Source organism: Lactuca saligna, chromosome 3 (assembly GCF_052625555.1).
Source record: "Lactuca saligna cultivar CGN05327 chromosome 3, ASM5262555v1, whole genome shotgun sequence".
Lineage (NCBI taxonomy): Eukaryota > Viridiplantae > Streptophyta > Magnoliopsida > Asterales > Asteraceae > Lactuca > Lactuca saligna.
Window position 1 is genome coordinate 58067246 of NC_136419.1, and position 23177 is coordinate 58090422.

At 41.4% G+C, this 23177-nt stretch overlaps 1 protein-coding gene across 1 annotated transcript; it reads left to right on the forward strand.

Moving 5' to 3' along the window:
- Nucleotides 1–2545: 2545 nt before the first annotated feature.
- LOC145035579 (putative mitochondrial protein AtMg00820) lies at nt 2546–2950 on the forward strand. Its single transcript, XM_078984105.1, has one exon. The coding sequence runs from the start codon at nt 2546–2548 to the stop codon at nt 2948–2950; it is 405 nt and encodes a 134-aa protein (XP_078840231.1).
- The last annotated feature ends 20227 nt before the right edge of the window (nt 2951–23177 follow it).

Consider the following 23177-nt stretch of genomic DNA (forward strand, 5'->3'; position numbering starts at 1 on the left):
GAATCCTGATGAAAAAGACTCAAAAATTTGGTTCCAACAAGAATTTTTCTTTACGCTCAATGAAGTACAATCGTCCATTCCACAAACCCTTCAACAATCACTTTCAAAATACTCAACAAATTAACCGCTTTCAAACTCCTCACCAAGAGAATCCTCAATCCTTTAACAAACCTTCTAAAAACCTCCTACTTACAAGCAAAATCTTCCAAATCCTCCAAATAAGGATCACACTTCTGAACTCTCACAAATTCTGAAATTAGAAAAAAAAAATTGTGTGTCACAAGTGCAGGTATGAAAATCACTATGCCAATGACTTCTTAGCTGAAGTCCCTCAAAAACAAAAGGTTAAGGACTCTGCTTACTATGCTCGGCATGCTCAAGAATTAACTGAAATTGAAAAGGCTTTTTTCATCACTATGTCGAGAGATGTGGAAGGCTACTGGTCATCTGGGATGATGATGAGTCCATAATTGGAAGAAATATGTGTCTTATGGCATGAAAAGAAATAGAGTGTGATGAAGGCTATAGGTCATCTGGATATGAAAGGGAAGATGAAGATGCTGAACCCAACTACTGCTACATGGCTACGAACGATCCACCAGGGAGAAGCATCATTCAACAGGCGCTTTATGCTTCGGAGCAAGAGACAATATGGTATATTGATAGTGCTTGCTCCATGCACATGATGGGGCAGAAGGACTTTTTGTGAGATCTGAAGCTTGCACCAAATGATGGATATGTAACTTATAGCAACAATTCCAACTCCCAAATCCGAGGTTATAACATCCTTACCAATGGAAACTTTTCGATTTCAAACGTGGCATATGTAGTTGATGTAAAGCACAACTTGATAAATGTTGCTCAACTCAGTAATGCAAATCATCGAGTTGAGTTCTGCAAAAAAACATAGCTATATCATGACTGAAGATAGGAAATAATGCTTAATCAAGTCTAACTGCAACAAGAACATGTACCCTTTTGACATCAACATGATCATTGGCAAGCCCCAGTTGTGCTTACTTTCCAAAGCTATTCCTGACATTAGTTGGTTATGGCACCGAAGGCTTGCTCATTTGAACTTCAGATACATGAATCATCTTGTTTCAGGCAAAATGGTTAGAGGTCTACCACTCCTCAAATTCGAAAATGATCACTTATCTGTTGTATGTGAGTGTGGTAAGCAATCAAAGAAAGCTCATCCAGTCATCATTGAAAAATCAATCTTCGAGCCCCTAGAACTTCTACACATTGATCTATATGGGCCATCAATAGTTGAAAGTTTACATCACAAAAAGTACATTCTTGTGATTGTAGATGATTTCACTAGGTTCACTTGGGTATTCTTCCTCTAGCTGAAGTCAGAAACAACCTTTGAGCTCATAAATTTCATCAAATGAATAGAAGTTCTTATCAAACTTCTAGTGAGACGAATCTGAAGTGACAATGGTTTGGAATTCACAAACTCGCCCATTGAAAATTTCCTTACTAAAAGGGAATAGACCACAATTTTTCTACTCCCTACACTCCTCCACAAAACGGTGAAGTCGAACGAAGAAATAGAACTCTAGTTGAAGCTACTCGATCAATGCTAAATTTTGCAAATCTTCATTTCTATCTTTGGGCTGAAGTTGTTTCCACTGCATGATTCACTCATAATAGAAGTATTATGAATCGGCGCCTTAACAAAACATCGTACGAAGCCATGAATGGATGGAAGCCAACAATCTCATTTCTTCATGTGTTCGGATGCAGATGCTTCATCAAGAATAATCGCGATCAGCTTACCAAGTTCCAACCCAAGGCTGACAAAGCTATTTTCCTTGGTTATTCCTCAAAATCAAAGGCATACCGAGTTCTAAATCGACTTTAATCAAGTTATTGAAGAAAGTTTTGATGTTACCTTTGATGACAATTATGTTCGAAATTTTGGTCCTTCTCATTTCACCACTCACATTATGGAGTATGATGCTCCTCCTTCAAAATGTCCAAACATTCAAGTAATCCATGAAGTTGATTTTGAAACTCTCTTTGGACACTCTGAAACAACACTTGATTCAGAATTTTGTGTAAGGCATCATGTCTCTCTAGATGTTCATGTTTCTCAAAATATCTTTAGTCCGATTCCAAGTCTTCCTCCATTTGATTCCGAACCATTTCAACCTTCACAAGTTGAGGGGAGAATGGTCAACCGTCCCTTGAATCAAATATTGATGGATTTCAAGATGCAGCTACTGAATTTGATGACTCAAATCCCATCAACAATGATCAAAATGAAAACTTCTTCGAGTTCCATTCTGATGATGATGGCAAACTCTCCGGTTCTGAAGTTCAGGGGGAGCATCATCCTAAAGTTCAAACCATTCAGGGGTAGCAACTCAATCCCATCATTGATATTGGCTTGTCTGCGGCTTAAGAACTTCCAAGGTTACATGTCTGGACCAAGGATCATCCTCCGAGCCAAGTAATCCGAAACTTAAACGCTGGTGTACGATTTAGATCTATTGCAAGTATTCAACATGAATGTTACTTTTTGGAATTTATCTCCATGATTGAGCCCCAATTCATTAAAGAAGCACTTGAACATGTTGAATGGATCACATCCATGCAAGAAGAACTGGCAGAATTCGATAGAAATGAAGTTTGGCCTCTCGTCCCTCCTCCTCTGAATCATCCTATTATCGGTACAAGATGCGTGTTTTGCAACAAATTAGATGATGCAGGAGTCATTATTCGAAACAAAGCAAGACTAGTGGCTAAAGGTTTTAATCAAATTGAAGGCCTCAACTACGATGAGACCTTTGCTCCTGTTGCACGACTTGAAGCTATCAGAATCTTCCCCGCTTATGCTACTCATAAAGGATTCAAAGTCTGCCAAATGGACGTTAAAAGTGTGTTTCTAAATGGTGAACTTGACACTGAAGTATATCTTCAACAGCCCCCGGGTTCATGAATCTTGCATTTACGAACCATTGCTACAAACTCCGGAAGGCAGTTTATGGCCTCAAGCAAGCTCCCCGCGCATGGTACGAGACCCTCACCAACTTTCTCAAGGGCTTTGGTTTTCAAAGAGGAGTTCTAGATCCTACTCTATTCCGAAGATTGAATGGAAACTATCTCATGCTGGTTCAAATATACGTAGACAACATCATTTTTTGATTTACTGACCCATCAATGGTTGTTGACTTTGCTAAGCTTATCATCAATCGATTCCAAATGAGTATGAATTGGGAGTTAAGTTTCTTTCTTGGTCTCTAAGTCAAACTGACTAACAGAGGAATTTTCATTCACCAAGAGAAGCACATTTTGAAACTCCTTAAAAAGTAATCAATGGACACCTGTGCCTTTGCCAAGGTACCTATGGGATTCGGACACACGATTTTTGTTAACCCTTCAGGTGTTGTAGCCGATGAAAAGAAGTACAGAGGAATGATTGGATCTCTACTTTATCTCACAGCTAGGCATCCAGACATCATGTTCTCCACATGTTTGTGTGCCAGATTTTAGGTCAACCCGAAGATGTCTCATCTTTTGGCAGTCAAGCAAATTTTCAGGTACGTTAAAGGTACTAAGAAGCTCAGAATCTGGTACCCAGCAAATGAGAGTTTCCTATTACAAGCTTACTCATATTCAAACTATGGTGGACTACAATTAGATAGAAAGAGCACATCAGGTGGATATCAGTTCTTAGGTGGTCGATTAGTTAGTTAGTCATCTAAGAAACAGAACTACATTGCTCTCTCTACAACCGAATACAAATATATTGTTGCTGTCAGTTGTACCTCTCAAGTTCTATAGATGAAGCCTCAACTCTTGGATTATGGTTACCGCTTTCAACGCATTCCGATCTATTTTGATTCTCAAAGTTTTATTACAATTTCACACAATCCATTTAGCACTCCATGACGAAGCACATCGACATACGGTATCATTTCATAAAAGACCATATTTTGAATGGAAACATTGAACTCATTTTTGTTCCATCTAACGATAAGATTGATGATGTCTTTACCAAGGCATTAGAAGAAACCAAATTTAATGGTTTTCTGAATAATATGGGTATGATGATGTTAGATTCTCAGTTCTTTCAAGAGACTTGTTCTCTTTGATGAAGTATTCGAAAGAAATCTGGTTCCATCTCAATAAAAATAAAATAAAAAAATAATAATTTTTTTCTCGGAACTACTTTCTCTCGGAATACACAAGATCATTTTATTATCTTTTATTTCTAACCATCACTTGATTTTTAAGTTGTACAGTTCATCCTGATTGTATATTGATCTAAGTCCTCACAAGTCAAAATGAAAAATATTTCATCTCAGAATTCACTGCATAAGGTCATCTCGGAATTCCACTCCAAAAAGTTTTTGCGCTTTACACTTCAAATTTTTTCTTAAGAAAAGTTCACTCCGGAACTTTTCTCGAATCTTGTTCTAGACTGCCTCTCAAATCTCTTTCGAAAATCTTCTTCAATTTTTTTGGATCACAAAAATCATCATTTCAGAATTTCACACGGGAATCTGAAATCAAAATATTTCACTCCGGATCTTTCAAATCATAATTTTGGAATCTCAATCGAAAACATCTTGATCGTTAAACTCACTCCGGATTTATTTTTACTCCGGATCTTTTTCATAAATGTTGTTCCGGAACTCAACTCTTTACCCAACAGTTTTTTCAATATATACGGAATCAATCATCTAGAATACCAAAGGTCCATAAGGCGAAACATTTTCATAACGATTACTTTTAAGAGGATCCTTATCCTATCTTCCTCGATTTTCGTGAACACGTTTGCACGCCTCCATAAAGCAACCATCGAATCGCCGTTTAGGGTTTAGCATTTCGAGCTACACACAACCTAACCTTTCCATTCCCAGTTCAGTTCAACCCTCAAAAGCGTCATTCATTAAATGCAACCCATTTCACATTCGGACCCTTGTCATTACCTTTACTAACCCGACCTATTTCACTTACCTATATATACCCACTAACATCCCCTTTTATACCTTTATGCACTCAAACCCTCCAAACCTTCACACCTCTTCTTTGTTCTTCGTGTTCATCAAACACTCATCATTATGCAACAATGGCATCTAAATCATCACCACAAAAAAAAAACAGCTCCAACAGCCTCAACTCCCAAGAATTCGATCACTAAGAAGAAACGATCAAAAGGATAATCATCATCAGAATCCCCTGAACCTTTTCTCAGGGATACGACGCAGTTATTTTCATTGAATCCTGAAGATTATGATGAATCAGTGCGTATTATGATCGATTTCATAGCATGTCATCCAATCATTGTTCCCCTCACTAAAGTTCCTGATCCACCTCTTCCACTACATCATCTTCAGAGAGCATTCACAAGCATTAAACTTGAATACGGTGTGTTGTAGACCATGATCATCGGACACAGGATTGTGCCCATCATCAAATCCACTTTTCTCAGGGCCATTGGTGTAAAAGAAAACCCTAGGGGTTTCAAAGTTCAAGAGCCTACCAATGAAGAGTTTCAAACATTCCTCAATCACATTGGTACAACCAAGACTACATGTCTAAAGACTTCAAGAAATCAGCCATCTCCGGACTTTGGACAGTGCTGATGCACTTCATAATTTGCGGGTAGTTTGAAAAACACGGTGGTACAAACACTCTCAGCAAAGACTGGCTTCATGTGGTCTATAGAATCTTCTCTGGTTGAACAAATGTGGTTGATCTTCTGGGGGTTCTATGGCAAGACTTCTGCAAGTTTTCCATCTAGAGGAAGGAAAACGAAATATCAAGCCCTAGAGTCTGGGCACTGACACTTCAACAACTCTTTAAGGAGCTTTCTGAACCACTTCCGGTCTCCATAATTCCTCCAGAGGTATGTGTCTCATTCAAAATTGTCAAGGCTTATAGAATTCCGGACCAATCCTCTTTTGGTCTGGTTAGACGACTTCCGAACCACATGTTGGCCTCAATTCCTTCCGAATCCATTTACTTGAAACATCATATGGAGACTTCAGTTGTGTTTGACCCAACACAACCTACCCCAGTCTCCGTTGATCCTACTTCGAAAAAGGCCAAACCTTCCGTGTCCGAATCAAAAATTAAGAAATCTGCCAAATGGAAGAATTCTCCAACAAAGCTAAAGCCTAAAAAGGAACCCAAAGTCAGTTCCTCCTCTTAACAGGAAGGAACACATGACATTCCGGCTGATTCTGGCCATCTGAACACCCCCCTGCCCACTAATCGTAGGTACCCCTCGATGTTCCAAAATCACACACACACACACACTTATGGGGAGTCTCCACATAATCCACTATCACCTTCCCAAAAAGGTGATATCGGTGTTGATCATAGTTCCTTGCACCACCTGGAACACACCGACATGTCACATTTGATAACCCTCTCGTTTCTTTCACTCGTACACACTCTGGAACCCCTATTCCAGACCCTAAGCATTCCGAAGCTAGAGCAGTCTCTCCGACTTCGGATGCCACAACTCGTCTGATACCCAGAAGGTGTACAAGATGACCAGGTGCTAACGATCCCAAATGGGAAGATTATGTCAACAGGGCTATTGCTAGACGTCCGGATCTGACAAGAGCTCAAGTGGAAGCTACACTCACTTCAATGTACAACAGAGCTCTTAAAAGCAATCTTCCATACGTTCCTCCAATAGATAATGATGCTGATAAATAACTGGCTTCGGTACAACCTCCAATCACCATTCACACCAATATATTCTAAGTTGATCCAGAAGAAGAGGTTTCTAAAGAAATCATGTTATCAGACGCCTGCAAATCGATTCGGGATCTTAACTTCATGTCCTCCATTTGTCTTCAATCTAAAGTATTATCCTCAAAGTCTACTTTTGACTTCAGATCGTCTTCTTCAACCACACCGGATGATGGATCCAACTCCAAGCTGCATGAAAACGATGCCACTACCAAGCCTAGTCCATCCACAAATCCATCTTCACATCAAGCAAAGCCGTAACACTCAGATTCAGACATCGAATCATCAGTGGGTGATTACATTTACCCCTTTTCTCTCCTCTAAATTCAAACAAATGTGTTGGACACGATGAAGAATTTCTCCTCAATCGAAACATCTGTAATAGAGCTCAAATCTAAAATGGATCAAAAGGTTTTCGGACTCGATACCAAACTCGATGCCATCCTTCAGTCTCTCTCACACCAGTTCGGACATTCCATTGCAGAAAGAGAAGCTCAGCTAGATCAACTGATCTCTATCCGGCTCAAGCACTCTCTTGAGGAAGTTGAAGCTACATATGATGCTTCTACTACCAATGATCTTATCAAGCAGACCCATGTGCGTCATGAAAAACAAATCCAACGCTTGGAGAAGGAAATCAAGAAAAGGATGAGCTAAATCTCATTATTCAACAAGTCCTCATCAAACTGATTCGATCCACTTGGAACATTCGATGTTCCGAATCGAAAGTTTGATGAGATGTTAGCCGTCCTGGGGTATCTATTCGATCACCTTGATACTCAAGCTTCCACTGCGGAAGCATATGTTGCCCTCACTAGACAACTCAACACCAGACTCCAAAAGGTGTTTGGAAATTTTGAAGATCTGAATGAATCACTGAAGCTTGCACTGGTCCGAAGGTCCACCGATGCAAGAGGGGGAGAAGGTCCTAGCCAAATTTAGAAGCCTTCCTCGGAGTTCACACTCCGGGATGAAATTGATTCTGATGAAGAAGACTTGAAGATCCTTTCCATCTCCCCTTCTAAATGCAATGAGGAAGATAGTGATGAAGATTTTGTAATGAAGGTTGTCTTTGGTATCGAGGCTCCGAAGAAGATGTTCCCAAAGGTCATGACTGATGAAGAATAAAGAATTTGGTCCAATGTTTCTTGGCCATCTTCTCTACCTAATGCTCTTTGGATGGGTATTCAAATGGAAAAGGCAAAATCTCTACTTACTGCCTAAGCCTTCCGAGCCACGACTTCAATGCTTCCTCCGATTCCGGCTCCAAAAATTGCTCCAGTAGACCAGGGCTCTCTACTACGGATCCGTGATGAAATTTTGGAAGAACCTCTTCCAAACCCTTCTCCAGAATTCATCATTGACAAAAACATGAAGCTCTTCATTGACACATTGAGGAAATACAAAGGCAAAAATCCTCTAACAGACGAACAAGCAGCTCTCTCCGGACCTCCTCCAAAGCAAAAACATGGATGGTGTTAGGAGGAAATCAATAGAGCACTAGAGGACAACATCCAGATCCAAGATCTCAAGGATAATCCTGATCCGATGCGTAGGATTTCTCCTCTCTGTCGCGAAGGCATCCTCCGTAATCATGAGATTAACCCACTCATGTATTACGATGTTCCTACCAATGATTCCGAACAGCTGGATCTTTCTCTCTCTCTCTCCCTACATCAAATTCTACATAAAATTTTCTCCTTTTCACCCATCTGACAATCTGGAGGTGATTCTCCGGACATAGAGAGAAAGTCTCACAACGTTCTAGTCTAAGCATGCACATCATCTCAAGGAAGTGTGGACGTGGAAGAGAATAACCAAAGTCGATGGTTTCGGAAGAAAATTTTTGGTGAAATTTGATCTCAACCGCTTACTATTCCGATTTCACATCCTCCGAAACAAGCCAACTCCTGCGACCATTTCCGATGCGAATTTCCCTTTGATAAATCTGAACGACATTCTCACACAGGCTGCTTACTTCTGAGGAATTCAAAGAGATGACATCAATGTGGGTGCGTATCACACAGCTATGAACTTTCTCAAAGATTATGTCGCGGAATTTTGCAGACACGACTATGAGCTTGCTCACCTGTATGGAACTGAAGAGTTTGTGGTGAAAATCAATTATGTTCTACCAGAAGCTGAACTGCTTGCAGACGGTCCATTCGAAGAACCGGTTCTAATGTTTGTCTACACTACTAGAAAAACAAACAAGAATGACTTTTTCCAAGTCCTTGACAAACACATGGCTCCTACCAAAGCCCTGCAGTAGTTCATTTCTCGTGCCTCCAAATCAGAAGCTCCGGAACAAGTCAAAGCCAAATTTGTGAGTCATATACCCTGGTACATTAAAGTTCGAGAATGGTTGTTCAGGGCCCACACCTTCATCAAAGAAGATATTGTTTAAACTGAATTGATTGCTAAGTTCACTTAGGGGAGATTGTTAGAACCTGAAAGTGAACCTCTAGCAATCCTAAGCTAAAATTCCGAAGTGGAGATATTCCGAAATAATGATGGTCCTGAGTAAAGTATGAAGAGTGGTCCGGAATCTTTCCGGACCGGAAAATAAGAAGATGTGAAGTTGAAGTTAAGACATTCCGGAATGATTCTCATGTCCGGAGTGGGTGCTGATCCGGAATCACTATATTTTTTCTTTATGCATTTATTAAAGTTTGTCTTTACATTGATATGACTTTTCATAGGACTTAGCCTCTTGTAATATTAGACAATCAGAACGTCAGAAACAATTCTATTTTCTGGTCCTAAGTCAGTATTGCAGTTCTTTCAATGTAACCTTTACTCCTATTTATAGGAGTCTTTAATGTAAAGTCAAACGAAGGATCATTCACTTTTCAAATATAGTGTTTTTACTAAGTTCACTTATTTCTCTAAAAAAAAATTATTGTTCTTCATTTAATATCTTTGCATTGATCATTATCTTCTCTCTTCATTGATATCTTGAATACTTTAATTGAAGTACTTATTCAGAATTGACTGGTCTTACCAGACTTGATTGGAACACTAATTAGTAAGCAAACATTGATCTTAAGCATGCATTCAAGGTTTTAAGTTTTCAAACTTTGTCCCTACGCATCAGATCTTCCTTGTTTTCACATCATTACGTATCCTTTCACGTTACAGTATATATACTTGTGTGTTAGGATATAAGAGTAGTGGTATTGTGGTTAGTGTACCAGTAGGTTGGTTATCATCTAGTGAAGTGCCCTAAGGACTATATGTAGTCAAGTAGGATAGCTTGAGAACTCTTGGTATAGGCTTTCTTGCCTACTATTTGTTTGGTTTTCGCTCTAGAACAGGATCAACTATTCGTATGGTGTGTTGGGAGATTTTCTGGTAGTCTTACTTCTGGTTACATATATGTATGTATTCCTTGGAAATTTTCTGGTTGTCGCATAGTGCTGGGAGAGGCTTAGAATGAGGTAGTGAGTTGTTAGACAGATAGACTTGTGTAGATAATTGCATGTGCTTATGTATTACTTGGTTGCTTGATTTGATTTTATTTATATGTTGGTATATTGTGGTGTGTTAGGTTGAGGTGATCCTTTTTTTTGTTGTAGGCCAAGATACAAGGTGCTGGCCAGCCGTAAGTTGTAGGCATGAGAGGGGAACCAATTAGGGATTGAGGGTGATAGGAGCGACTGGGTTGAGGTGGTAGGCCAACATACCCGGGGGGAGGGGAACCTATTTTGTGTGGTTATTGGCCAAGAGGCAAGCTAGTCTTTATGAATGTGGGCCCAATGTGCATGCATCGTATGTATTTTATGGTGTGTGGTATTGTAGGGGACCTCACTAAGCTTCGTGCTTACCCAATATTTTTTATATCTTTTAGGTACAATTAGTGATCATGGGAAGGCGAAGACGTGATTGTACACATTCATCAGGAGCAATGGAGATGCCACATTATTATATTACTTTGATTTTAAAAAATGTAATATTAATCAAATGGTTTTCATGAATTGGATTTATAAATGTGAATTTTTATTGTAACTGAAAATGAAAATTTTGGTTGTGAAAATGAGACGTTACAAGTTGGTATCATAACTCTACTTTGAGTGATTTGTAAGAGCACTTGTGTGAATCCAAACTCAAACTATGATCCAAGAACATCAATACAATCAACCTTTTATTTTTGATTTGACATTATTCTTTTTCTTTTTCGTTTTTCCTTTTTTTCTTTTTTCTCCTTTTTTTTGTTGTTTTTCTTTTATTATTATTATTATTATTATTATTATTATTATTATTATTATTATTAATTTTGATAACCATATAAATTCGAACAACATTTTAAAATTCCAACAACATTATAAATTCGGACGAAATTATAAAATTCGAACGATTATATAAAATGAAACAAAAGTAAAATTTGTTTTCAATCCGCATAATGCACCACGCAAATGTAATACTGAACCAATTAATATATCCGTAATAAATAAAGACAAACTTTATTTTTGTTCCGTTTTATATAGTCGTTTGAATTCTATTATGTCGTCCAAATTCTAAAATATCATCTAAATTTTAAAACGTTGTTCGAATTTTATATGGTTATCGAAAATAATAATAATAATAATAATAAGATTAAAATAAAAAACATAAAAAATTAAAAACATAAAAAAACAAAATAGAAAAAAAAAAAAAAAACAACAGCAAAAGACAAAAAATCAAATCAAAGGATGAGATCGGAAAAGAAGCAAAAGACAAAAAATCAAATCATAGGATGAGATCGGAAAAGAAGAAAAAATACTTATAGAACATATCAAAATGACATGAATATAAATATGATATGATACAAATACGTGTATGTCAAAGACTATAATCACATTTTGCATCTTTAGACTTTCGGCTGATAATTAGTTTATAAGTCGACTAAAATCAGTTAAAAAAATAGAAATTATTTAAAAACTTTAATTTCTGTAAAACAATTATTAAAATCAATCATAAATAAGATTTTTATAATTATTATATATTTTTACGAATTTCAATAAATGATGACCTTGAGAGTGAATCTAGTTACTAAAAGCGACTACAAAATACAACTCATTCGTTTAGTCTCTACTCTCTACTACCTATTTTATTTGAAAGTCATTGTAATATATAACTAGAGGAGAGAAATCGGAGGAATAAGTGAGTGACGATTTTCGTTATTTTTCTCAAAATTAGGATATGGCTTTACCGACTTAGGCTTGTTTTAGTTGTTTATAAATTTTTGTATGCGTGTTCTACATGTTGCTGTTCAACAATTTGTCTATGCTTTGGAAAAAAAAAATAAACGAATTTAGTGAAAATTGAGTTGAAATGATTTGGTGTAGAATGATCTAGAATTATTTTTTTTTTTTTTTTTTTTTTTTTTTTTTTTTTTTTTTTAATTCTAACTTGTCTATATTTTGGCGATTATATTTTTGGTTTCCTTGATCCATATGGATCGAACTTTTCAATAGAGTTTAATGGGTTATGCATAACAATGTTATGACCGCAAAATCTATAATTATGATTTTCTTAGAAACATAATTTTGTTATCCAAAATGGGGTAGCAATGTAGCATAGACGGATCCAAGGGGATCTCGGGGTAGCCCGGGATATCCATCAAAAAAATTTCGGTAGTGTAATTTTTGTTTACGAATCTTTTAATTTTTTTTCGATATAATGTATATATACGCATTCATTCGGTTATAACACAAAACAAATAGGAGAGCTATTGATCAAGGTGTTAGTTTATTGAAGTAAAGCTCATAGGTTCAATTCTTTCTCCTTACACATCCTTTTGCTATTTTTTTATTTTCCCAACTATTCTATCCAACATCGCCAAACATATGTAAACTAAACTATTTTTGTCTATTATATTAGTCTACTATCCTCATACTTCATTTGATGTCTACTTTGAATCCGACATTGATTCAAATATCAAAATATATATAAACTTCATGTTTATATAACAATACTTGAGGTTAGCTAAGGATTCAACTAAGGTTTGAGTTTAAAACTGAAACGGAACCGGGGAAAGCCAAGTACCCCAGAAAAAAATTTGAATTACCCTAAATATAAAATTGGAATATTCCTTTACTATGATTCTGGCTCCGCCACTACAATGCAGCTGGTTGTCTGTCTACCCTACATTGACACTCTTTTCTTATAATTATACTTTAAATGTTACAAAGAATGAAATAAGAAATAGCTATTAGATGAAAGTATTTCATTGTTTAGTCTGCAGCGCCTAACACTTATGTTTTCTTTTCTTTAGTGAAAATCAAAGATACATAATTGGTACATGCAAATTTTAGTGAATCGATTATTATTATTATTATTGTTATTGTAATAATAATAATAATAATAATAATAATAATAATAATAATAATAATAATAATGTTAATGAGTTTACAGGTTTTTATAGTTTTCTGGTTTATCTGATTATTTTAAATTTAGAATCCTTTTTCTTTTAGAAAAACCTTTCTTTCATTATTAAAATGTTTTACCAATTCTAACTTATATTACTAATCCTAATTTATTATAGTGTATTTTAGGATTTTTTTTATCAATCCTAATATATTATATTAAATACTCGAAGGCGCCCCTCTAAGTAGTCGGTTCCTTAAGGTTTTTTAGGTTGTATTACCATAAGCCCCCTTAATTGATACCATAGACTAATAATTTCCCCGCATGACACTTCTTTGGACGTTGAATAATACTTCTATATAATAAAAAAGTTATCATGTCGGGATTGTAGTTAGCAATCGCAGGTGGGGGTGTTAGTCCCATATAGATCTATGCATATCTTTCTGGCTCTGGCAAGATTAACGATTATAGGTTTGGGGTAGCGGAATTTAATCATACTAAGGATGAATAATATAGCTCGCTGATACAATTAACCTTAGGTGCTTTATATTTTATTTAATTCTTTTATTTAATCCTTAACTATCACTATATAATCTTTTTACTTTATATTTGATAATTAAAATCCATAGGTCTCATAATATATATATATATATATATATATATATATATATATATACATATATATATATATATATATATATATATATATATAATTTTACTATATACCCTAATTATGGTTGATATTAAAATAATATATTTGGATAGAGTAATGATTAGATACAATACATATCCCTAAAATTTGACTAACATTACTTCTAGGTACTATGTTAGCCTAGGAAATAGTATAACATCTAGTTAAAATCTTTAGTAGACTATCGTGTATCATAACTCTTAGGCATAATCTTATTGCTTACAACTAGGTAGAATATCTATAGTTATATTATCCTATGGTTTCATGCTTTGTATAAATGGTATTTTGGTAAACCAGTTTGATAAGCATGTGTTCCAACCCCCCCCCCCCCCCCCCCCCTTTAAAACTTTGGAAATAGTAAAGCGGGTCGTGTGAGTCTGCTGATGTAGGGTTGAATCGAGCTTTGGACTCCGGGATAGCTCCAAGAATGCAACTGTGAGTACTGAGAGAGACTTAGAGAGAAAGGGAATGCAAAATGGCTCTCCACTACCTTCTATTTATATACGAGGATTTAGGGTGCGTGTGGTGTAAGGATATGTGCATGTCACTTGTGATTATCGTGGCTCCATCCAGGAGATGCTATGTGTCAGCTCCACACTTCGCCACGTCACTCGCAATCTACTCAAATCTGGTGTCAGGTGCGCGACGGTCGTAGGTGCGCACCTCTCGCGCTGTTGGGGTGCAAAGTTCTTCAGGTATGACTATGTAATGGTTTGACTTGTGTAGACTCACTTGCATGTGGTGCATTAGCCTTTTGACTAATGAGTATTTTAGAGTGAGAGAGAGAGAGACATGTAAACACCTCTATATAAGGTGAGTTTGTCCACTTGTAGAGGTGTGCTTGAGAGATGTAGTCATAGTGATTAGTGAGTGAGATATTTATGAAGCTCTAAACTAGATCCGTTTTTGTATTCATTGACTATGATCAAATATATCTTTTAGCACCTAAATCACCATGTTCAATTGTGCAAGCTTTAATTCCGCATGCCAAACCATGTTCTTTGTCACTAAAATTGGTATCAGGGCTTAATGTTTCCCATGAAATGATTTTTTTTTTTAAATTATAACTGTTTCGCATGAGCTCCGATCTAATCCCTCTTTATATCTATGTGATGATCTCAAGGATTACTACAACTCTTGTAACAGCCCGGATCCCCAGGTACCTTCATTTCTTTATATATTTTGGCATTCTGTGAGGGGACTCGGCGAGTTGGTGGTTGAACTCGTCGAGTCGGGTCGCGGTTTTTAGCGGGGGTTCGCGTCCGGACTCGGCGAGTCCAAGGGATGGACTCGACGAGTCCGTGCTGTTTAATGAAACCCTAATTCCCCGGCCCTAAGCTCTATTTAAAGGACCTTATGGCCCTCATATGCGGCCACCTTGGACCCTAAGAGCCTCCATACGTCTGTAAGCCCTTGTGTGTGTGTTTGAAGGCCTCTTGTTCATCATTTTGTGTGTTAGTGCAAGGAAAGGAGGGAGAGGAGCAAGCTTGAAGTGTTGGGGAACTTAGATCTGTTGCCATTTCATCAAGGGGGTCTTCTTGAGGTAACTTTCTGAGCCAATCTTCGTGTTTTGTGTTGATGGGCCAAATCTAGGGTTTCTTTTTGCCTTTCTTGGCTTGAATAAGAAGTATGAGAGGTCCCATGGAGACATGGAACCTAGATCTGGACTTTAGCAGGTCCAGGAGACCCCTTATGACAAGCTTTATGCCCATTCATTTGAGTTAGAAGTTATACTTGCCATATTGAAGGTTGTTTCTTCAAAATAAGCCTTGTATGCATTGCATGGCAACCAAGACTGAGACTTTACGTGACAAATAAGCTTGGGAAGGCCAGATCTATGTATTTATGGAACGGATCTGACCGCAAGAGCCAGTTTTAGCTGGTGCATGGCATGGACTCGACGAGTCACTTGAAGATTGTCCTTGAGACCATCTTGTGTGTAGACTGGACCGAGTTGTGGGCGACTCAGTGAGTCGCAGAGAGTTGGAAAGCTTTTGACAGGTGGACCGAGTCAGGATGGGACTCGCCGAGTTGGCCTTAGACTCGGCGAGTTGAGTCGCGGTCACCCTGTGATTCAGGCCCAGGTGGAACTCGTCGAGTCAGGGGAGTACTCGACGAGTCAAAGGGAAAATTCTTGAGAGTTGGTAAAAACGCGTAGACTCGCCGAGTCACTATTGTGCACTCGCCGAGTCTAGTCCTAATTAACTAAAGACTGCTGACCGGGTCAACCGGTGTTGACTTGGGTTGAATGGTCCACCTTAGTGGTACAAGTAATATTTATAGATTTATATATATATATCGTAGGAGGATTTCAGCTCGAGGGTTCGAGCCCGAGTGATTCCAGGATTTACGGGTAGCAACTTAGCGAGGCATACGAGGTGAGTCTTCTCACTATAATGTACCCGGAAGGGTTTTGACTATGTGACCGGAAGGTCGAATATGATATGGAATATATGCTTTATGTGTATTAAGTTAATTGCTATATGTGATATGTGTGATACGTTTGATATGGGCCGGAAGGCGTGGTCATATGGACTGTAAGAATTGATGTGGGTAGGACCGGAAGGTTTACCCAGTCGGGATGGAAGTCCCCTGAAATACATGGACCGGAAGGTCAAGGCCTGGAAAGGCGTATGTGCGTATGTTGTATTTTGGGAACTCACTAAGCTTTATGCTTACAGTTGTTGCTTATGTGTTTCAGGTGCGAGTGAGGACCGTGGGAAGGCGCCAGCGTGATCGTACACACACTCGGGGAAAACTATTTTATTTTTGTTATGTAATCGTTGGAGACTACGACGTTATTTTGGAAATCTAAATTAATTACTCATGTCTCAATGGTTGTAGAAATGAAAATTTTTGGTTGGAAATTTTTATGACGTAACAAGTTGGTATCAGAGCCTTGGTTTGAGGGATTCGGGTACACCTTCGGGTGTAACTGGACTCAAACCGGGGATTGAAGAAAATTGTTTTTACAAAAATTTAATTTAAGTAAATAAAATTTAAATTTTGAAAGATGAGACGACCAAAGAAGAAAAAGTGTGTACGGTCAGCCAGCGCCCGAACGGTAAAAATCCCCAAAATACTTTTATTATATGTGCTACGATATATGATATGATATGATACGCATGCTAGTAGACTAGGTATACATGTTAGGGCTAGAGTGGCCTGATTTTGTGATGCCTTAGTCTAGGAAAACTCACTTCTATGGGGTGCTCGAGAGCGAGTGAGTAACAAGAGTATGAAAAGAATAGTGTGCTCAGGATTCGAGGATGGGGAGGATGACTTGGGTGAATACCGACGCGGTGTAACTGGCAGTATTGGGCCCGTACTGCCAAGGACACCGGGTCAGTAGGCAGCCAAGTGGGAACCCCTGAGTATCGAAAGCTGAGCAGGACTGCGTTATCGAGTGCGATTTTTGCCTGATAGGGTCTCTGATATTCTTTTGTTGTATTTCAGAGACATCATGGTGGGACCACAACACAGACCTGGCACGAGTGGGGTGACTGACGAGGAGCTCCGTCAGATGATCCATGAGGAGGTAGCCGCCGCGATCCGGGCCGAGATTCCGGAGATGTTTGGGTCTATCAAGACCACGCTGATGGAGACGTTTGATGAGCGGTATGCCGCGTTGTCTGAGGCTGCCGCTGCTGCAGCTACCGCAGCTGTGGCTGCTGCCAGGCCACAGGGGGGTGACTCGTTGCTGTTCCGGGAGTTCAGCAACACGAAGCCACCAGAGTTTGACGGGACTCAGGATCCGATTGCTGCGATGAGGTGGATTGCCGATATTGAGGGATGCTTCTATACTTGTTCATGTCCGGAGCATCTGAGGGTGCGGTTCGCCCTGAACCAGCTCCGCCTGGGAGCGAAGGATTGGTGGAAGTTCGTGACGGCGAACTTCACTCCCGCGGAGGTTTCAGCCTTGTCTTGGGAGAGATTTACTACTATGTTCAGAGACGAGTACGTTCCCCCGGTAGAGAGGGAACGGTTGGTTCAGGAGTTCTTGACCCTCAAGCAGGGTAATGATTCGGTTGCAGTGATCACGCGGAAGTTTCATGAGAGGGCGATGTTCTGCCCCGAGCAGGTGTCCACGGAGCAGGCTCGGATGAGCCGGTATTTGGGAGTGCTGAGGAGAGACATCCGAGAGTTCGTATCGAACTCATCATATCAGACTTTTGCTGAGCTTCAGGCGAATGCCAGGAAGCGGGAGATCGAGTTGGAGACCCAGGCCAGGGAGGAGGCCGAGTCTCAGCGGATGGATCGGCGTCCGACGCAGTCGCAGCCGGCAGCCAAGCGGACCAAGTCCGCTGATTTGAGATCTGGAGGACAGAAGAGCCGTACGTGTGGGAAGTGCGGCAAGGGTCATGAGGGGGCGTGTCGATTGGGTGCTTGCTACAAGTGTGGCAAGGAGGGGCACATTGCGAGGGATTGCCCCAAGGGATTTATGGTTTGCTTCCATTGCAACCAGACTGGCCATCGAAAGGCCGAGTGCCCCCAGCTTCGCCAGGGATCTTCGCCTGCTGCCAGGGTTCCTAAGGTTCGGCCAGTGAAGACCGAGGCCCCGAAGGCTCGTGGGAGAGCTTTCCAGTTGACCGCGGAAGAGGTCCGCGCGGCGCCTGACGTAGTGGCCGGTATGTATTCTTTCACGTATTTACATTTATGCTGAGACATTATGCTTATATTCCTATATGCGTAGGTACTTTTCTTGTGAATCATGTGCCTGCTTTGGTATTGTTCGACTCAGGTGCGAGTTGGTCCTTTGTTTCGCTGGCCTTTAGCCAGTACATCGATATCGATCGGGAGACGATGAGTCGTCCCCTGCGAGTTGCTATAGCAAACGAGAGAGCAGTATACGCCACCGAGGTGATTCGAGGATGCGTACTCGAGATTTTTGGGGTCGAGTTTCCTATAGACTTAGTCCCTATAGCTATGGGGGATGTTTGCATTATCGTGGGCATGGATTGGTTGAGTAAGTTTGGAGCTGTCATTGACTGCGAGAGACAGCTGGTGATGATTAGAGACCCTAGTGGGGGAGTGCTCACGGTTTATGGCGAAGGGACCCGGTGTGGGTCAGCATTTTGTTCGGCGGCCAGGGCAAGGCAGAGTTTGCAGCAGGGCTGTGATGGATTCATAGCCTATGTGATGGATACTCGTGTGACCGCGGAGAGGCCCAATTCGATTGATGACGTTCCGGTTGTACGCGAGTTTGCGGATGTGTTCCCCGAGGAGTTACCAGGCGTGCCTCCGGAGAGGCAAGTGGAGTTTCGTATCGATTTGGTTCCGGGGGCGGCACCCATCGCCAAGGCGCCTTACCGTCTCGCTCCACCGGAAATGCAGGAATTATCCTCGCAGCTTCAGGAGCTGTTGGGGAAGGGATTCATTCGACCCAGTAGCTCGCCTTGGGGAGCGCCGATTTTGTTCGTCAAAAAGAAGGATGGTTCACATCGGATGTGTATCGATTAGCGGGAGTTAAACAAGTTGACGATTAAGAACCGGTACCCGTTACCTAGGATCGACGATCTATTCGATCAGTTGCAGGGGGCATCTTGGTTTTCCAAGATTGACTTGAGGTCGGGATATCATCAGATGAGGGTTCGCGAAGAGGATATCCAAAAGACTGCCTTCAGGACTCGTTATGGGCATTATGAGTTTGTAGTGATGCCTTTTGGGCTCACCAATGCCCCGGCTGCATTCATGGATCTCATGAACAGGGTGTGCCGACCGATGCTGGATCGGTCGGTGATCGTATTCAACGATGATATTTTGGTATATTCGAGGACTAGGGACCAGCATGAGGAGCATTTGCGGGAGATTCTTCGGGTTTTGAGATCGGAGAGGCTGTATGCCAAGTTCTCCAAGTGTGATTTCTGGTTGCGAGAGGTCCAATTCCTCGGGCATCTTGTGAACCAGAAGGGGATATTGGTCGACCCGGCCAAGATTGAGGCGGTGTTGAGGTGGGAGGTGCCGAGATCGCCCACTGAAATCAGGAGTTTTCTGGGTTTGGCTGGATATTACCGCAGATTTATCAAGGATTTCTCCAAGATCGCTGTGCCACTTACTAGGATGACCCGGAAGGGTGTTGCGTTTTCATGGGGACCAGAGCAGCAGTCCTCGTTTGAGACGCTTCGTCAGAAATTGTGCGAGGCTCCAGTGCTTGCACTCCCGGAAGGGATGGAGGACTTTGTGGTATATTGTGATGCCTCTATATCGGGCTTGGGGGCGGTGCTTATGCAGAGGGGTCATGTGATAGCGTACGCTTCGATGCAGTTGAAGCCTCATGAGTCGAGGTATCCCACGCACGACCTGGAATTGGGGGCGGTGGTGTTTGCCCTCAAAATCTGGCGACACTATTTGTACGGGGTTCGGTGTACGATTTACACGGACCATAAGAGCTTGAAATACTTGATGGATCAGCCAAATCTGAATATGCGTCAGAGGAGGTGGTTGGATGTGGTGAAGGATTACGATTGTGAGATCTTGTACCACCCGGGCAAGGCTAATGTGGTAGCTGACGCTTTGAGCCGTAGGGCGGATAGCGCCCCGATCCGAGACATTTGTATGAGGTTGACGGTTTTGACCCCGATTCTGGATATTATTCGAGGGGCTCAGATGGAGGCTTCAAGGCCGGAACACCAGAAGAAGGAGCGGGTGGTAGGTCAAGTACCAGGATTTATCACGGATGGTCGGGGGCTTATGACTTTTCAGGGGCGGATTTGGGTGCCGTTTGTGGGCGGTGCGCGCACTATTTTGATGGAGGAAGCACATCGATCGAAATTCTCGATTCACCCTGGTGCCACGAAAATGTATTTGGATCTCAAGAAGGAGTATTGGTGGCCATGTATGAAAAAGGATGTCGCTTGGTTCGTCGAGAGGTGCTTGACTTGTCGGCAGGTCAAGGCCGAACACCAGCGACCGCACGGTAAGCTGCAACCGCTAGAAATCCCCGAATGGAAGTGGGAACAAATCTCTATGGATTTCATTACCAAGTTACCGCGAACGGCGAGAGGAGTCGATGCGATTTGGGTAATCGTGGATCGACTAACAAAGAGCGCTTATTTTCTAGCTATAAGTGAGAGCTCTTCTGCGGAAAAGTTGGCTGAGTTATATGTGAGGGAAGTAGTATCGCGGCATGGGGTGCCAATCTCGATTATTTCAGACCGCGACGTGCGTTTCACTTCCAGGTTCTGGAAGAAATTCCATGAAGAGTTGGGTACTAGGTTACATTTCAGTACGGCATATCATCCTCAGACAGACGGCCAGAGTGAGCGGACCATTCAGACCCTCGAGGACATGCTTCGAGCATGTGTGTTGGACTTCGGAGGGTGCTGGGACACCTATCTACCCTTAGCAGAGTTCTCGTATAACAACAGCCATCATTCGAGCATTGGTATGCCGCCCTTTGAGCTATTGTATGGGCGGAGGTGTCGCACCCCCATCTGTTGGGGTGAGTTGGGACAGCAGGTTATGGGTAGCACGGAGATCGTGCTTCAGACGACCGAGCAAATTCAGATGGTCAGGCAGAGGTTGCTGACCGCTCAGAGCCGGCAGAAAAGTTATGCAGACAGGCGACGGTCCGAGCTTGAGTTCCAGGTTGGTGATCTCGTGCTCCTGAAGGTCTCTCCTTGGAAAGGAGTGATTCGATTCAGGAAGAGGGGCAAGTTGGGGCCCCGATATATTGGTCCTTTTCGTGTGATTGCAAGGGTGGGACGGGTAGCCTACCGTTTGGACTTGCCAGCAGAGTTGGGACAGATTCACGACACTTTCCATGTGTCGCAGCCGCGGAAATGTATAGCCGACGAATCAGCGGTGGTTCCGTTAGGGGATATTCAGGTGGATGCAAGTCTGAATTATGCAGAAAAACCTTTAGCCATCAGAGATCGGAAGATCAAGGTTTTGAGAAACAAGGAGGTGCCCCTGGTATTGGTTCAGTGGCAGCATCGGAAGGGATCAGAGATGACTTGGGAGCCGGAGCGGGAGATGCGGGAGCAGCATCCGGAACTTTTTGACTAAGCGGGACTTCGAGGGCGAAGTCTTATTCTAGTGGGGGAGATTTGTAACAGCCCGGATCCCCAGGTACCTTCATTTCTTTATATATTTTGGCATTCTGTGAGGGGACTCGGCGAGTTGGTGGTTGAACTCGTCGAGTCGGGTCGCGGTTTTTAGTGGGGGTTCGCGTCCGGACTCGGCGAGTCCAAGGGATGGACTCGACGAGTCCGTGCTGTTTAATGAAACCCTAATTCCCCGGCCCTAAGCTCTATTTAAAGGACCTTATGGCCCTCATATGCGGCCACCTTGGACCCTAAGAGCCTCCATACGTCTGTAAGCCCTTGTGTGTGTGTTTGAAGGCCTCTTGTTCATCATTTTGTGTGTTAGTGCAAGGAAAGGAGGGAGAGGAGCAAGCTTGAAGTGTTGGGGAACTTAGATCTGTTGCCATTTCATCAAGGGGGTCTTCTTGAGGTAACTTTCTGAGCCAATCTTCGTGTTTTGTGTTGATGGGCCAAATCTAGGGTTTCTTTTTGCCTTTCTTGGCTTGAATAAGAAGTATGAGAGGTCCCATGGAGACATGGAACCTAGATCTGGACTTTAGCAGGTCCAGGAGACCCCTTATGACAAGCTTTATGCCCATTCATTTGAGTTAGAGGTTATACTTGCCATATTGAAGGTTGTTTCTTCAAAATAAGCCTTGTATGCATTGCATGGCAACCAAGACTGAGACTTTACGTGACAAATAAGCTTGGGAAGGCCAGATCTATGTATTTATGGAACGGATCTGACCGCAAGAGCCAATTTTAGCTGGTGCATGGCATGGACTCGCCGAGTCTGAAGAACAGACTCGACGAGTCACTTGAAGATTGTCCTTGAGACCATCTTGTGTGTAGACTGGACCGAGTTGTGGGCGACTCAGTGAGTCGCAGAGAGTTGGAAAGGTTTTGACAGGTGGACCGAGTCAGGATGGGACTCGCCGAGTTGGCCTTAGACTCGGCGAGTTGAGTCGCGGTCACCCTGTGATTCAGGCCCAGGTGGAACTCGTCGAGTCAGGGGAGTACTCGACGAGTCAAAGGGAAAATTCTTGAGAGTTGGTAAAAACGCGTAGACTCGCCGAGTCACTATTGTGCACTCGCCGAGTCTAGTCCTAATTAACTAAAGACTGCTGACCGGGTCAACCGGTGTTGACTTGGGTTGAATGGTCCACCTTAGTGGTACAAGTAATATTTATAGATTTATATATATATATATATATATATATATATATATATATATATATATATATATATATCGTAGGAGGATTTCAGCTCGAGGGTTCGAGCCCGAGTGATTCCAGGATTTACGGGTAGCAACTTAGCGAGGCATACGAGGTGAGTCTTCTCACTATACTGTACCCGGAAGGTCGAATATGATATGGAATATATGCTTTATG

Coding starts and splice junctions, on each gene's coding strand:
- LOC145035579 (XM_078984105.1), top strand. CDS start 2,546: ATGATTGAGCCCCAATTCATTAAAGAAGCACTTGAACATGTTGAATGG.